The sequence below is a fragment of the Gopherus flavomarginatus genome, chromosome 4 (genome assembly GCF_025201925.1).
Source record: "Gopherus flavomarginatus isolate rGopFla2 chromosome 4, rGopFla2.mat.asm, whole genome shotgun sequence".
In the NCBI taxonomy this organism is placed as follows: Eukaryota; Metazoa; Chordata; order Testudines; family Testudinidae; genus Gopherus; species Gopherus flavomarginatus.
The window spans coordinates 772,294-790,380 of NC_066620.1; the positions used below are offsets into that span (position 1 = coordinate 772,294).

Consider the following 18,087-nt stretch of genomic DNA (forward strand, 5'->3'; position numbering starts at 1 on the left):
CCCCAGGTAGGCATCGCCGGGACTCCCCACCTCGCCCCCGGCAGGTCCCTCTGGTTCTTTGGGTGTGGGGGCTCTGCGTGCTGCCGGCACCTGCAAGCCTAGCTCCAGCAGCTCCCATTGGCGCTTTTCCCAGCCAATGGGAGCCACAGAGCTCACGCTTGTGGCGAGCGCAGCATGTGTAGAGTCTGGAGACTCCCCTCGCTGCTCTCGCTCTAGGAGCCAGAGACCTCCCAGCAGGGCTGGTGAGTGCAGCCAGGGAAGGGGGCAGGGTGTGATGGTGAGTGTCTGGGAGGTGTGTGTGGGGTGCTGGGCTGTGAGGGTGTGGAGGGTGCTGGGCAGAGGGGAGGTTTGTGTGTTTTGGGGTGCTAGACAGTGGGGGCCTGTTGGGGGGTGCTGGGCAGTGCGGGAGATCTGTGTGTTTCAGGGCACTGGGCAGCGCGGGTCTGTGTGGGGCATTGTGTAGTTGTGGTGGGGCTGTGGGGAAGGGCACTGGGAGGGAGGGGAAATCTGTGTGTATTGGGAAACTAGCAAGTGGAGGAATCTGTGTGGGGTGCTGGGCAGCTGTGGTAGGGCTGTGGGCAGGGGGGCCCTGGGTGGGGGGTGTGTGCACAGCACTGCATTTGTGTTGGAAAGGTTGTAGAGGGACTCTGGGCATAGTGGATCCAAGGGGTGCTGGGCAGGGGAGCTGTGTGGCGCAGCATGCACCCACCCCCAACAGAAAGGAGCACGCTGGTAGCACAGGGCCAGGCGGACCAGTATGCGTCTGGCTCCGGTCGGGGGTGTGTACCTGTGTCTGTTCTCCCACCCCTGCCGCTCGCGCACTGTGTCCTGATATTTCACTTTTGCGATCTGGTGACCCTGCTTCCAACAGTGGCCAGTGCCAGATGCTCCAGAGGGAATGAACAGAACAAAGCAACTATCTAGTGATCCATCCTCTGTCGTCCAGTCTCAGGATCTGGCAGTCAGAGGCTTAGGGATACCCAGAGCATGGGGTTGCATCCCTGACTATCTTGGCTAATAGCCGCCAATGTACCTGTCCTCCAGGAATGTATCTAATTCTTTTTTTTAATCCAGTTATAGTTTTGGTCCTCACAACATCCCCTGATGAGTTACACTGGTAGACTCTGGATTGTGAGAAGTAGTACTTTCTTTCGTTTGTTTTAAACCTGCTGCCTACTAATTTCATTGGGTGAGCCCTTGTTCCTATGTTATGCAAAGAGGTAAATAACACTTCCTTATTCATTTTCTCCATCCTCTTCATGATTTTATAGACCTCAGTCATATTTCCCCTTAGTCATCTCTTTTCCAGGCTGAACAGTCCCAGTCCCTTTAATCTCTCCTCATATGGAAGCTGTTCCATGTTCCTAATCAATCATTTTTGTTGCCCTTCTCTGTACCTTTTCCAATTCCAATATCTGTTTTGAGATGGGGTGACCAGAACTGCACACAATATTTAAGATATGGGAGTAGTAAGGGTTTATATAGTGGCATTTTGATATCTCTTGTTTTATCTATACCTTTCCTAATGGTTCCTAACATTCCATTTGTTTTTTTGACTGCCACTGCACATTGAGTGGATGTTTTCAGAGAACTAGCCACAGTAACTTCAAGATCTTTCTTGAGTGATAATGGCTAATGTAGACCCCATCATTTTGTATGCATAGTTGGGATTATGTTTTCCAATGTACATTACTTTGCATTTATCAACACTGAATTTCATCTACCATTTTGTTGCCCAGTCACCCAGTTTTGTGGGATCCCTTTGTAACTCTTCGCAGTCAGCATTGGATTTAACTGTCTTGAGTAAATTTGTATGGCTGCAAACATTGCCACCTCATTGTTTACCCCCTTTTCCAGAACATTTATGATTACGTTGAATAGGACAGGTCCCAGTACAGATTCTTGGGGGACCTCGCTATTTACCTCTCTCCATTGTGAAAACTGACCATTTAATTCCTACCCTTTGTTTCCCAACTTTTAACCAGTTACTGATCCAGGAGAGGACCTTTCCTCTTATCCCATGACAGCTTACTCTGCTTAAGAGCCTTTAGTGTGAGGGACGTTGTCAAAGGCTTTCTGAAGGTCCAAGTACACTGTATCTGCTGGATCATCCTTGTGCACATGTTTGTTGACCCCTCTCATAGAATTTTAATAGATTGATGAGGCATGATTTTCCTTTACAGTGTTGACTCTTCCCCAACATACTGTGTTCATCTGTGTCGATAATGCTGTTCTTTACAATAGTTTCAACCAGTTTGCATGGTACTGAAATTAGGTATACTGGCCTGTAATTGCCAGAATCACCTCTGGAGCCTGTTTTAAAAATTGATGTTACATTAGCTATCATCTGGTACAGAGGCTGATTTAAGGGATAGGTTATGTACTGCAGTTAGTAGTTCAGCAATTTCATATTTGACTTCCTTCATGGCTCTTGGGCAAATACCATCTGGTTCTGGTGACTTATTACTGTTTAGTTTATCAATTTGTTCCAAAACCTCCAGTGTTGACAACCCTTTCTGGGACAGAGCCTCAGATTTGTCACCTAAAAAGAGTGGCTCTGGTGCGGGAATTTCCTTCACACCCTCTATATCAGTGAAGATCAATATAAAGAATTCATTTAGCTTCTCTGCAATGGCCTTGTCTTCTTTGAATGTTCCTTTAGCATCTCTGTTGTCCAGAGGCTCCACTGATTGATTGGCAAGCTTCCTGCTTTGAATGTATGTAAAAAAAATTTTTTGTGAGTTTTTGTGTCTTTTGCTAGTTGCTCTTCAAATTCTTCCTTGGCCTGCCTATTTATACTGTTACACTTGTCTTGTCAGAGTTTATGCTCTTTTCTGTTTAGCTCACTAGGATGTTACTTACAATTTGTAAAGCATATCTTTTGGAATCTAACTGCCTCTTTTACTCTATTGTTCAGCCCTGGTGGCATTTTTGGGGAGGTCTTCTCACTCCTTTTTTTATTTGAGGTATACATTTAATTTGAGCCTCTGTTATGGTGTTTTTAAAAAGTTTCCATGCAGCTAGCAGGCATTTCACTTTTGTAACTCTTCCTTTCTGTTTCACTAGCTTCCTCATTTTTGTGTAGTTCCCTTTTTTGAAGTCGAATGCTACTGTGGTGAACTTCTTTGATATCCCCCACCACCAGGAATGTTAATTTTAATTACATGATGGTTTCTGTTACTGAGCAGTTCAGCTATATTCACCTCTTGTACCAGATCCTGTGCTAAATCAAGAGTTACCTCTCCCCTTGTGGGTTCCAGGACTAACTGCTCCAAAAAACAGTTATTAATGGTGTCTAGAAATTTTATCTCTGCATCCTGTCCTGAGGTGACATGTTCCCAGTCAACGTGGGGATATTGAAATCCTGTATTATTATTGTTTTTTATTTTTGTAGCCTCTCTGATCTCTCTGAGCATTTCACAGTCCCCATCAGGTGGTCAGTAGTACATTCCTTCTGCTATTCTCTTACTATTCAAGCATGGAATTTCTATCCATAGAGATTTTATGGTACAGTTTGAATCATTTAAGATATTTTGTATATTTGACTTTATGCTTTCTTTCACATAGTGCCACTCCCTCACCGGCACAACTACTTTGTCATTGCTATATATTTTGTACCCTGGCATTACTATGTCCTGTTAATTATCATTGTTCCACCAAGGTTCTGTGATGCCTTTTATACCAATATCTTCATTTCATACGAGGCACTCAAATTCACCCATCTTAGTATTTAGACTTCTACTATTTGTATACAAGCACTTATAAAATGTGTCAATATTTAGTATGCGCTTGTATACTAATACTAGAAATCTAAATACTAACAAGTGAATTTAAGTGCCTGGTAGGATGCTTCCCAACGCCAGTAAACTTACATGCACAAGTTCTGCTTGAGGTAGTGGGCTAGACACAGCAGAGTGGTCATGGTAGCTTGGGCTAGCCTGAACCACTGCAGCCATATTTGCTGCTTTTAGCACGCTAGCACGCGCAGAGCTAGCACGTGTCTGTTTGCTTACACTGGGAACGTACCCAAGAGGTTTTTTTGTAGTGTGGTCCCTTTCACTCACTAGGCTAGTTCCAGTGGACTAACTAGAGCAGAGTTTTATTTTTTTGTCAAGGTCCACATTTCCTAGTCAAGGTCCAGACTCCAGAGACACATTTTTCACACTGTAATAACAGTAATGATAATAAGTACATAAAAAGATTTCACGGTCTGTTCAAAAGCATCTGGCAGTCTGGATTTGGCCCATGCTCCGCCTACTGACCACCCCTGATCTAGAGAATACTAACTGTTGCTGTGAAGACAGGCCTTAAGATTAGTGCACAGCCTTAGCTGTTGTACAGTATGTTTACAATCTAGAAGTATGCAGTGACAGCATGTTTTTTGGCTTTTTTATTATAGAGCGGAGCCATTAAGTATGCATTCCTTTCTGCTCTGACTTGTCCTCTGCTGGTGTTGCTTTCTTGACATGTGTCTCCTTTGTCTCAAGAGAGCCAGGGTCCCAATTAAATTCTGAATAGCTTATGACTATGCGTAGGAGATGCATTAGTCTGGAATAATTAAAAAAATAAATCCAGACATAGGTGGTGCTCTTTTGAAAAGTTACAGGAAGTAGTGTGTACGACATGGCAACTAATGTATATATCTGCATTTCAAAATGTTGGTTTTATATAGAGATGTGACTTTCCAAACTATTTCCTCTCCACAAATATTTTTCCTGTTTGTCTCTGCTTTTAAAATGTCTATTCCCTCAGTGGGAGTATGTGCACGGGAGTATGTGGGTATGTTAAATACCAGCATTCAGAGATTCAGGATGTGGCAATGATGCTTTTCTGCTGCATCTTCCTCTGTTCCACTGCAATTCAGAGACCAAAATATTCAGAATATTGTCATCAAAGCCAGTTTGGGTTCCTAGATAGCTAATTTTGATTTTCAACTCAAGACCGGAGTTCTCTAGATGTAAGGGATTGTCTACATTTACAGTGCTGCAGATGTGCCGCTGTTGCACTTGGTGCAGATAATGCCTGTGCTGACAGGAGAAGGCCACCCGTCAACATAGCACTGTCTGCACCAGGGTTAAATCGGTATAACTACGTTGCTGCAGGAGGGTGGATTTTCTACACCCTGGAGCAACTTAGTTATACCGACATAAGTTCCTAGTGTAGACCAGGCTTAGTTATCATAAATTGCACCCTGGTAGCTAGCTGCCTCTGTATGAAGCATTCAGGGATGAAATGTCCACATTCAAAACCATAAGAGTTTTGACCTTGATTTCAGGGGAGCCAGAATTTCACCCAGGATGCTTAAAAAGTGCTGCTAGGACTAGGAAGGGCCAGAAATAGTAGTGCCTTCTCTCCCCTGACAGCTGGCTCCCGATCACCAGTCCTTCTGAAACCAATCAGACTTCTCTCATGTCCAGCTTCCTTTTATTGCTGTGATACCAGTGTTCGTCTGGTTTCTTTTCTTCCCTCTTTTGATGCTTGAATGACTTTCTACTCATCTACAATCTTCTGCTCTCATCCTAACTGAATTTAGTTTCCATATTGATAACCCATCTGGTTCCACTGCCTGCTGCTTTCTCTTGCTAATCTAGTTTTTGAGATTCGTTTTTGGGCTAACTCCCCTGTTCACTGTTAATCCCTCTTGAACTTTTCTTTTTTAAATAATCAAACACTGTTATTCCCTGATCTCATTGTCTTTGCATTCACTTTCTTTGACTACCATAAGCCCTTTAGAGTTAGAATGAAGTAGACTGTTTAGTGTGTGGAATTTTTTTTTAATCAACTTAAGATCTACAAAAGCAAAGAAACGTAGCAGGGACATTTTTGCTAATGAATATGCTTCCTTTGCTCTTCTATGATTTGTTTTCAAATGAATGCTTTTCATTTTTCTTATTGTGCTCTACAGTACAGTGTCATATTGTGTGATCATGATCATTTTGATCCATGAAGGACATTTACAATCAAATTAGTTAAGATGCCAATGACCAGTACCACAAAGCAGCTTATTCACTCTGATACACAGGACCGGCACTAGGGGTTTGAGCGCCCTAGGTGGACAGCAATTTCGCCGCCCCGCGCACTGGTCCCGCGGCTCCGGTGGAGCTGCCACAGTCATGCCTGCAGGTGGTCCACCGGAGCCCCGCGAGGAGCCGACTGTCCGCAGGCACAACTGCGGTAGCTCCATCGGAGGCGCGCACCAACGGAACCTCCGCAGGCACCACTGCGGCAGCTCCACCGGAGCTGCTTGCCGCCCCCTCCAGCAAAATGCCACCCACCAATTATTCTGGCACCCTAGGCGATTGCCTAGGCTGCCTAAATGGTAGCGCCGGCCCTGCTGATACGCAATCTAAAAAGAAAATCTAGCCCAGAACATCTGTGCTGTCTGAGAGCCCAAAAGCTGTTTTTTAATCTACTGGTTGGACATCCCTCTTAGTGTGACTAAACATCACATACTCTTGATTGTGCTCCCACAAACTGTCTGAATAAGGCAGCTTTTTTGCAGAGTGAAAAATCGGAGTTTACTTAAATGCTGATCATCATTTCTACTGAGGATTTTTTTTTTTTATCGGTAGGGAATGTGCTCAGGTATTTGGAAAGCTCATTATTACTTAATTGGAAGAATTGTAAAGTTTGGAGAAGAATTAATTGGTCTATTGGTGAAGTAGTATTTGAGGTGTGACAAGATTCATAAACGAGGTAAGAGGACAGGATGGTACTGCAAACCGTTTTGAAATGATTTTATTGATAGGTTATAGCTGTGGAAGATTTAGGAGTGTAACAAGGGAAATTAGAAATATTACAACATAATATGAAATTAAAGTAGTTTGTAGATTAAATGACTAACTTTTTAAAAGTAATCTCTCTAAGTTGCTTGAGACTCAAAGATAAAATAAATCATTCGTATAATTGCCATGAACAGTTGTCCCAAGAGGAATTGTTCATCTAATGTAGATTTATTAAAAAAAGGGGTGGGGGAGGGGAGAGGAAGATGCAGCAGCTTGAAAATACAAAACTTTAGACCAAATGTAACTGAATAGTCTCTTTACACACCCAACACACCTATTCATTCAGTGGGACTTTGGAATGTATAAGGAATGCAGGATTTGAATGGTAGCCAATATATCTTGTATGCATTTCACATTATGCTTTAATGGTTTGTTTTGTTTAACTTATACTGGATTCCCTAATGACTTAACCAGGATTTTAAAAATAAACAGGTCACTTTTCTATTGCTATTATTTTTTTAGTATCTATTTGTGGGCAACTTTTTATTTTGTAGAAATTTACAGGAGCTCAGACTATTTTCATAATGGACTTTTTAGCAATTGTCAGGGACTCTAACCCAGACGGCAGAGTTCGTTGTCTGACCGCGAGAGAGACAGGCAACACCAGCAAGGTCCGATCAAAAGCTCTTTATCAATAGAGAGCAGCTCGTCTCCAGAGAGAACCAGCCCACTCTTTACATCTTAGTATAAGCCTATATAGACAGTTCCGTCGCATCATAAATTATTCACTGGAACAACCCACCCCCTTCTTTTAACAACTAGAAAGTAGACACCTTTAGTATACATGCATGCCTAAAGTTAGAAATGTAGGGGAGTTAAAAATAAACAAAGAACAAAACCAGGGAGTGAAAACAAGGAGGCTGGGAAACTAGGGCTCTTTTCACTTTGAAGGAGCTGCCCGAACACAGCACATCTGGTACTATGCCAGGAACGCAGCTTCTCTCTTATCTCACTTTTTCCCAGCGCTTGTGAGACATGCTGCTGCTTCTCAGTGTTTTCCACTCAGGAATTACCCAAAAACCTCTGTTAGCCTGACTTTGGTCAGGTTGGCATACCTGGTTTTGTCTGCAATATCTTTATTCAGGGCTAACACAATCAAACGAACTTTCCTCAGAAATAACTTGTTTTCATTTAAATAAGACAAAGTAAAATATTAATTTACATTAATATAAGGTAATTTTTTAAAAATCTACTGCTAATACAGGGCCCAGTTAAATTAATAAATTGTCATTTGTCTAGGTGAATTAATTACCCTACCTTTTGAGAAATGGATCACTGGATCAATAGTATTGGAAGATAACAGTATATGGCAATAATCAATGCTTATTTTGTACTTTTAAAATCTAGTAGGAAAGATTGAATTTAAGAATCCAATTTCTTTATGAGGAAATAGTTTGTTTTGGATTTAACTGGTTAATGAATAACCATATTTGAATGGTCTCTTTCAAGATCAGTACACTGTGTCCCATTTTTATTTAAGGCCTGGTCTACACTACACGTTTATACCGAATTTAACAGAGTTAAACCAATTTAACCCTGCACCCGTCCACACAACGAAGCCCTTTATATCGATATAAAGGGTTCTTTAAATCAATTTCTGTACTCCTCCCCGACGAGAGGAGTAGTGTTGAAATCGGTATTGCTGTGTCAAATTAGGGTTAGTGTGGCTGCAATTCGACGGTATTGGCCTCCGAGCGGTATCCCACAGTGCACCATTGTGACCGCTCTGGAAAGCCATCTGAACTCGAATGCACTGGCCAGGTAGACAGGAAAAGCCCTGTGAATTTTGAATTTCATTTCCTGTTTGGCCAGCATGGAGAGCTCACCAGCACAGGTGACCACGCAGAGCTCATCAGCACAGGTAACAATGCAGTCTCCTGAGAATCGAAAAAGAGCTCCAGCATGGATTGCACAGGAGGTACAGGATCTGATCGCTGTATGGGGAGAGGATTCTGTGCTAACAGAACTCCGTTCCAAAAGACAAAATGAAAAAACATTTGAAAAAATTTCCAAGGCCATGATGCAGAGAGGCCACACCAGGGACTCAGTACAGTGCCGTGTGAAAGTTAAGGAGCTCAGACAAACCTACCAGAAAACCAAAAAAGCAAACGGAAGGTCTCGAGTAGGGCCGAAAACATGCCGCTTCTACGCTGAGCTGCATGCAGTTCTCGGGGGGTCTGCTACCACTACCCCACCCCTGTCCGTGGATTCCGAGGTGGGGGTGGTAATCTCAGCCATGGCTGAGGATTCTGCGGACAGGGAAAATGAGGAGGAGGAAGAGGAGGACGAGCTTGCAGAAAGCACACAGCACTCTGTTCTTCCCAACAGCCAGGAGCTTTTTCTCACCCTGACAGAATTACCCTCCCAGCCCTCCCAAGCCACTATCCCACACAATGAAGCCATGGAAGGGACCTCTGGTGAGTGTACCTTTTGTAAATATAAAACATGATTTAAAAGCAAGCGTTTTTTTAATGATTAATTTGCCCTGAGGACTTGGTATGCATTCGCGGCCAGTACAGTTACTGGAAAAGTCTGTTAACGTGTCTGGGGATGGAGCGCAAATCCTCCAGAGACATCTCCGTGAAGCTCTCCTGGAGGTACTCCAAAAGCCTTTGCAGAAGATTTCTGGGCAGGGCAGCCTTATTCTGTCCTCCATGGTAGGACACTTGACCATGCCATGCACATAGCAATTAATCTGGTATCTTTGCATGACAAAGCCTAGCTGCGAATGGTCCCGGTGTTTGCTGGCATTGAAGCAACATCCGTTCTTTATCTCACTGTGTTATCCTCAGGAGAGTGATATCATTCATGGTAACCTGGTTGAAATTCCGGAATTTAATTAAGAGGACAGAGATGACCATTCCTACTGGGCTGTTCGCCTGTTGCTTAAAAGAAATCCTTCCTTGCAGGTAGCCAGGCAGGGAGAAGGGGGGCGGGTAATTGCTGCTGAGCTTTTTTGCGTTTGGCTAGCAGGGATCTTCCCTGCTACCAGTCACGCGGTGGGGGAGGGGGTTTAGCCGTGATCTTCCATGATACCAGCCACGCGGTGGGGGGAGGGGTAAAGCAATCATCCCAGAGAATTGGATGGGGGGATGGCTTCTGCTGCTGCATGTTAACAGGAAAGAAGCAGCACTGAACAGGCTTTGCTTGCTATTTGGTAAAGGAGGGCGCTGGATATATGAAGGCTGCAGAAGACAATGGCTTACCATGGCCGCATGCAAGCCGAATTCTGCTGCCCGGACCTGCGTCTGTGAGATCTCTAACACAAGAGCCGCAGGCACTCAATATTAAGATGCAAAATGCAACCTTGTAGTGAAATCACATGTGCTATGCAAGGTGAATAGTGTTGTTCACGGTGAAAGAGTATAAGCCTTGTTCTCTAAAATGTAACTTTTTAAATACTTCTCTCCCTTTTTTCCCTCCCTCATGCAGCTGCAAATTTTTCAAGCCTCTCTACTCCATCCCAAAGGCTATCTTAGATAAGGCGGCGGAAAAAGAAGACGCGAGATGAAATGTTCTCGGAAATCATGGAAGTGACCCACAATGAAAGTGCTCATCTAAATGAGTGGAAGGACATAGTATCAAATTACAGGAAAGATGTCAGTGAACGTGAGGACAAGAAGGACGCTCGAGATGAGAGGTGGCGGCAGGAAGATCAGCGGTGGCAGGATGCAACTCGGGGGCTGCTGCGTGATCAAACTGACATGCTCCAGCATCTGGTGGAGCTTCAGGAACAGCAGCAGGGTCACAGAGTGCCACTGCAGCCCCTGTGTAACCACCCTCACACCTTATCATGTTCCACATCCTCCTCACCCAGATGTGTAAGAACGCGTGGGGGCAGGCTCCGTGCACCCGCCCACTCCACCCCCGTGGACAGCCCAACCAAAAGGCTGTCATTACTCTGAAATTTTTTTAGTGGCCTTTTCCTTCCCTCCTATCCTCCTCCCAAACCACACCCGGGCTACCTTGTCAGTTCTCTCCCTCTTTTTATAATGAATTAATAAAGAATACATGATTTTTAAACGCTAGTGACTTTATTTCCTTAAGCAAGCTGTAATCGAAGGGGGAGGGTGTGTTGTTTACAGGGAATGAGTCAATCAAGGGAGGGGGGGGCGTTCATCAAGGGGAAACAAACACAGCAGTCACACTGTACCCTGGCCCGTGATGAAACTCGTTTTCAAAGCTTCTCTGATGCGCACCGCTTCCTGGTGTGCTCTTCTAATCGCCCTGGTGTCTGGCTGCGCGTAATCAGTGGCCAGGTGATTTGCCTCAGCCTCCCACCCTGCCATAAAGGTCTCCCCCTTATTCTCACAGAGATTGTGGAGCACACAGCAAGCAGCAATAACAAAGGGGACTTTGGTTTGGCTGAGGTCTGATCGAGTCAGTAATGTGCGCCAGCGTGCCTTTAAACGGCCAAATGCACATTCTACCACCATTCTACACTGTAGTTGAACAACTCCTGACTACTGTCTAGGCTGCCTGTGTATGGCTTCATGAGCCATGGCATCAAGGGGTAGGTTGGGTCCCCCAGGATAACTACAGGCATTTCAACATCTCCAACTGTTATTTTCTGGTCTGGGAAGTAATTCCCTTGCTGCAGCCGTTTAAACAGAGTAGTGTTCCTGAAGACGCGAGTGTCATGAACCCTTCCTGGCCGTCCCACATGGGATGTTGGTGAAACATCCCTTGTGATCCACCAGTGCTTGCAGCACCATTGAAAAGTACCCCTTGCGGTTTATGTACTGGGTGCCCTGATGCCCCAGTGCCAAGATAGGGATTGGGTTCCATCTATTGCCCCACCATAGTTAGGGAATCCTTTGCAGCAAAGCCATCCACTATGACCTGCACATTTCCCAGAGTCACAACTTTTCGTAGCAGCAGCTTAATGATTGCTTTGGCTTCTTGCATCACAGCAGCCCCCACGGTAGATTTGCCCACTCCAAATTAATTCCCGACTGACCGGTAGCTGTCTGGCGTTGCAAGCTTCCAGAAGGCTATTGCCACTCGCTTCTCAACTGTGAGGGCTGCTCTCATCTTGGTGTTATGGCGTTTCAGGGCAGGGGAAAGCAAGTCACAAAGTTCCATGAAAGTGCCCTTAAGCATGCGGAAGTTTTGCAGCCACTGGGAATCGTCCCACACCTGCAAAACTATGCGGTCCCACCAGTCTGTGCTTGCTTCCCAGGCCCAAAATCAGCGTTCAATGGCTAGAACCTGCCCCATTACCAGCAGGATCTCCAAAGCGCAGGGGCCCGCGGTTTGAGAGAATTCTGTGTCCATGTCCTCATCAGTCGTCGCTGCACTGCCGTAGCTGCTGCCTCCTCACCTGGTTTTGCAGGTCCTGGTTCAGCATAGACTGCATGATAATGCGTGAGGTGTTTACAACGTCCACGATTGCTGTCTTGAGCTCAGCCGGGTCCATGCTTGCTGTGCTATGGCGTTTGCACAGTTCACCCAGGAAAAAAGGCGCGAAACGATTATCTGCTGCTTTCACGGAGGGAGGGAGAGGATGTACCCAGAACCACCCGCGACAATGTTTTTTGCTCCATCAGGCACTGGGATTTCAACCCAGAATTCCAAGGGCGGGAGAGACTGCGGGAACTATGGGATAGCTACCCACAGTGCAGCGCTCCGGAAATCGACACCAGCCTCGGTGCATGGACGCACACCGCCGAATTCATGTGCTTAGCGTGGCCGCATGCAATCGACTTTATATAATCTGTTTAAAAAAACGGTTTCTGTAAAATCGGTATTATCCCGTAGTGTAGTTTTTTCAAAATGCATACTGTTTTGGTGTAAGTGGTTTATTTTAGTAAGAAACAGCAGCAAATTCAAATGATCTATGTCAGCTCAAATTTAAAGACACGTAACCCCACACTAGGATGTAAATAAAAATACGCTCAACTTCCATTACTTTGGGCAAAAGCCTGAGAGAACAAAATGTGTCCTGTACCCTGAAGGTCAGCAGACTTAGGAAGTGAATTCAAGTCATATACCTTCCTTTTGAAAACGCTCTGCCCCCTATACCAGCCATTCACATCTAGAGGCTCTGCATGAAGGCAAGTCTGTTCAGCGGATACTATATAGGCATAGCCCGGTAGTGTCGATGCAGCATACAGCGACAGAGTTTTTTCTGTCCGTGTAGGAGCATCACCTCCACAGACATTAGTTACGGCAACGGAAGCACTTTTCCACTGGCATGGCTGCATCTATACTGGGGGTTATGTCAATCAGTAACTCGGGGGTTTGCACTCCCCTGGGTGATGTAGCTATATCGATGTAATTGTAGACCAAGCCAGAGAACTAGAGTAGATCAGGTGCTGTCAGTTGCTGTATGACACCTTCTCTTGTACCTAGGACCCAAACAATGTAGGGCTTTAAAAGTCAGTATCAGCACCTTGAATTGCAGCTAAAACTAGATAATGAGGCCAGAACAGCCCCTGGATACTGATTTAATATGCTCTCTGTAGCTAGCACAATTAATAAAACAGCTGCTGTACTCTGCATCAGCTGCACTTTCTGAGCAATCTTCAAGATATAACCCCTTGTGTAGTGCATTGCATTAATCCAGTCTGCAGGTGACAAGGACGAGAATAATTGGCTAGGTCTGCATGAGAAAGAAATGCTCGCCTTTGTACCAAACGTAGTGGAGGGGAGGCAGTTTTGGCCACTTGAGCTACAGGTGGATCTGGAAGCGCAACCAAAATTGACAAAAGGTGGGAAAGGCCTTTCAGTTATAGGGAGACAGTCTCCTGCCACACTTTCTAAATGTTTCCTCTCAACCTGTCTTATTCTATGTAACCTATAGGATTTCTTACTAAACTGCGATATGATCCTCATTAACATTTTAGGCGAAAATTAAAATAGCATTCCTCAATGGGCTGACTTTGTCTTCAGATTTTCTTTAGAGAGTGCATATATCTTGGAATGTGTTCATTATTTACCATTGTCACATATCTGATGGATGGAGAATATCCCTCCTTTTCTAGAGGCTGTTTGTAATCTCTGCCAGTGATATGGAAGAAGTCCTCCACCGATTATTTTTAAACATATCAATGTGTGTTGTGTGGCACTTATCATTACTCTCCCTTCTCCTCAAGTACCTTACCTTGTGCAGTCTGGGGACAGAAGGTGGAAGTCTGCTGAGATAATTATGAGTTTCTTAAATAAATCAACCCTTTAAAGTTTTTATGGCTGATTCTTTCAACCTGAAAATAAAAATATCTTCACAATTTTGCATCTTCTTCCACAGGCTGTCTCTCGTTACCAGTGAATAGGAGTGGCTGTCACTATATGAACCTGGCATGGGCTCTACAGACTCGTTCTTACATTTCTGCTCCATGTAGCGTGACAATACAACAATGCAGGCAAAGCAGCTTTTTCAACAAATGTAAGTCTTGAAAAAAGACCACTTTTTTATAACATGAGCAGTTTGTCTAACTCTCCTCTGTTTTTTATACTGACTCTGTCAACATGAAAATCCCATTTTGTATTAACATTTTGCATCTACAATAGTTAAAAACATCAACTAAGATTATTACAGCTGAAAAGCTAATGGGGGACTGGAAACATTTTTCTTTTCTTTCCCTCCCCCCCACCTCCATTTGCTTGGTACATTTGACAGCGCCTTGTTGATAGAGTCAGTTTAATAGTTTTCCCTATGTAGTCAGGGTCCAGTCCATCTCCCAGTGGAGTCTTTGGATTTTTTTTAGTCAATGAAAAAAACAAAAGATGACAATATGCATCTAATCATCTGCCCAGCTACAATATTAGATCCCAACCCTGCAAAGACTTACACATGTACTTAACTGTGCACACTGAATAGTCCCACTGGAGCCAGGAGAACTGCTCGCAGGGCATTAAGTTAATCTTGCACAAGTGTTTGCAGGATCGGGTATTAAGTAACTGTTTGGCTTATCTCCATTCTTCTAATTTGTACACACTTCCGCTGGTAAAATGATGTATTTATTTTAAGCTGTTTTAAGTGAATTAATATGATAAAGATGTAGCAAAACAAGCTATTACAGTGTGATTATTTTGTGAATTAGATATTTTCTTAGTTGCCTGCATATTGATTCCATAAAAATCCATGATTAGATGGTTTCTAGGATAGACAGTTTTTCACCAGCAGCTATTTCAGTCTTTAGGTGACTGGATTAGAAAAACCGCTGCTTTTATGACAGCTTATTGTTTGACTCTGTATGTTCTTAGACAAACTGAACTTTGACTATTTTGAAAAAATAATGTAATTAATATCGAGTAAGGGATAATCTTCTCTTGATTCGCAAGAATTTAAGCATATATCTTATTCAGGCATCAGATGAAACGGAAGCTGTTGGGTGCCTCTGATAGCCAGCATCCAAAGTTGCAGTCATTCCTACAGGCCAGCTGACTGCATAAAATATGAAGGGTAGCTGCATGTGTGGGTGTCACATGAGATGCCAGAAGTCTGGTGGTTCTGTAAAAAGTGGTGAACTGAGTTTTTTAGTTGGCCCTGTCAGTTTGTAAGACCCTTAATGCTGTAGGCCCTGGATATATTGCAGATTGCTTCCTTTTGCCTCTTCCAGAGAGTTGCCTGCATGTTAGGGATACTTTTGCTGCTACTTATATCATTGGGCTTTCAGTAGCATGGGGGCTTGAAATTTCCTCTCCTTTCATATTCATCCTAACCCTTCTCTCCTTTCTTTTAAAATGTCCCTAAAATGTTGTTTCTGGAAAAGAAAGTAGACGTCTGCTGATCCTGTAGTTCTCCCTCTAAACCATTTTGCCTCTTTCTCTTTAGAAGACTTCCTTGATTAGCTTAATCAAAACACCTTCAACATTCAAACTGATTAATGTGCTTTGTACATTTAACATTGTACAGTGCCCAAGTCCTTTGGCAGTTCAGGTGTGTTAGATATAATATTAAAAATGCAAATATGAACACTTTATGTAAAATACACTTGTCAAGTGAAATGTCAACCAAAATGACTGTCACTGCTGTTCTGTCTCATCATTAAAGGGTTACTTCTCTCACTACGTATTTTTTAAAACATTAACAACCTAGTAGCAAGATAATTTGTACCTCCAGATTAACCTTTTAAAAAGAGTAATTCCTGTTAAGAAAGAGGAATTGCAATTATCTTAGACAGCTTGAAGTCCAACTCCAAATACCCCTTTCTGATCACACAGCATTTAGAGTTTTTCTTCCTGTCCACTGGCACATCTCAGTGAGTTTATAATAAGGTAATTTTAAAAGCTATGGTGTGTTGTCCCAAGTTTTGCCTTTTCCTCTTGGAAAGCAGTTAGGTCTAATTTTCAAATGTGCCTAGTGACTGTGTTTGCCCAGCTTGAGACATTCTGGAAGTGTCTGATTTTCAGAAAGTGCTGAACCTCTGCCCTCTGGAAAGCAGGGCCCTGTACAGTACCTTATGCTGGGCTCCCAAAATTTGAGCCACTCTAGATAGCAGTCTCTGTATATAGTACTTTACCTAGCCATCATGGCTGCTGGGATGTAGGTCAGTGCAAGGCACTCAACAGTCTCTGGTTTCCTCCTGTACTGTGGGTTGGCTTTGTGGATTCTGAGCTTAGGTTACCACCATCCTGACTGTCAATGGATAGAATCTGTTTAGGAGGATGTTTGTAATCCTTTGAAACAATTTGTTTTCATACCCTTAGACATCAGTACAAATCAGAGTCAGAGATTGCCTGTAGCTATCTGAGACTGTTTATTCAAAATAGAAAGAGAATTGTATCAACAAAGTTTTAAAAAATATTCCTTATGGGCCAAAATCTGTGTGCTTTATACGTTGGAGTTCATAGATGGTAACCCTTTCAAAGCCTTTGTTGTTGGTGCCATCTGGATACCAAATGGAAATTATTACTTGAACACAATTTGCTTTTATAATAATTACAAGGCATAGTCTAGCCCAGGGGTTGGCAACCTGCGGCACGCAAACTGATTTTTAGTGGCACACTGCTGCCAGCAGTGACCCTGGCCGCCGGCCCTACTCAGCCTGCTGCTGGCCTGGATGGACAGAACCCTGGACCGGCAGGGGAGCTGGTGGCCGGGACCCCTCCTGGCAGGGGCCAGTGGCCGGAAACCCCACTGCCGATCTGGTGTTCCGTCCGCTGGCCCCTGTAAATGTAAAATGTATTACTGGCACGCAAAACCTTAAATTACAGTAAATAAATGAAGACTTGGCACCCTACTTCTCAAAGGTTGCCAGCCCCTAGTCTAGCCATTCTTGGAGCACAGTTCTGGCAACAATAAGGAGAAAGCCTGGCCCAGTGATTAGAAACCAAGACAAGGGATCAGCAGTATGAACGGCTGTCTGACTTTAAACAAACCACTTACCTTCTCTCTGCCTCAGTTTTCCCATCTGTAAAAGGAAGGGAAATAATTTTCACCTACTTCACAGGGGTATTCTGTGATACTCAGTTCATTGTAAAGTGCTTTCAGATCTTTAGGTGAAAGAGCTATAGAAATTCAAAATATGATAGTAATTTAAGTATTAAAGCTGATTATATGTGAGGAAAAAGTTCAAAATTTTGTCAGGCTGCATAGAAAGCAGATCGTTCAGAAACAAGGTTGCTTGATATGGTCCCAGTTCTGTACCTTATTACAATGCATTGGCAGACCCTCTTGCACCCACATGGAGCTCCGCTGATCTCAACCCAACTTCTGCTATGGAGAATGTGATCTAGTTGGTCACCACACATACGCATTCTGGAACAGCCCAGAGACTCAAACACTCTGTATGCACACAAGCTTACAGAAAAATCTTTGACATAGATCAATAAAAGCTCAGCCTGTTACATTCTGGGGGACACTTCCCCCTGGCAGCTCTTCATAACAGAAAAGAGTGATAAGTTAACAATTGCAAGCAAATGCATTCCTATACCATGAAGAAAATTCTACAACTGAATTATGATCTCATATCTTGTATTTTCTTTAACAAGTCACAATTCTAATATGATTGAGAATTGGTTCAAAGACCATGGGGCCTGAGCTGATGGAGCTATAGGCAGCAAAGACAAGTAACTGCAGCCTAAACACAAAAACTACTTGGCAATACACCCAGAGAGAATATCAACCTGTTATCCAGAATTATACCAGTGCAGAGTGACTTCAACCCCAATCAGCCATACCCCTTCAGTTGCTTCAGCAAACACATCTTCCACATCTGCTTATGTATCAAAGTATAATACTGCAGTGAACACTCACGTTTAACTGTGCTACATAAAAATGTGCTTTTCTGTTTGTATATAAAATTATTGCTCTGTCATCCTTATGGGATATGGGAAAGGGGAAAACTTAAAGCTT

The 18,087-nt window shown here is 43.6% G+C and overlaps 1 protein-coding gene and 1 long non-coding RNA gene across 4 annotated transcripts in view; both read left to right on the forward strand.

Annotated features, from left to right (window-relative positions):
* MRPS5 (mitochondrial ribosomal protein S5) overlaps nucleotides 1-18,087 on the forward strand; it is a 128,966-nt gene that overhangs the window by 5,341 nt on the left and 105,538 nt on the right. For 2 of the 3 annotated variants that reach the window (XM_050951470.1, XM_050951468.1), the window contains exon 2: nucleotides 14,035-14,172. In XM_050951470.1, coding sequence (XP_050807427.1) covers nucleotides 14,035-14,172 — 138 coding nt within the window. Of the gene's footprint in view, nucleotides 1-6,572; nucleotides 6,697-14,034; nucleotides 14,173-18,087 lie in introns of all 3 variants that reach the window. The other variant, XM_050951469.1, reaches the window with a different exon arrangement.
* LOC127050002 (uncharacterized) lies at nucleotides 9,250-10,808 on the forward strand. Its single transcript, XR_007774123.1, has 2 exons — nucleotides 9,250-9,694; nucleotides 10,218-10,808. It is a non-coding gene; the product is annotated as an uncharacterized LOC127050002 (long non-coding RNA).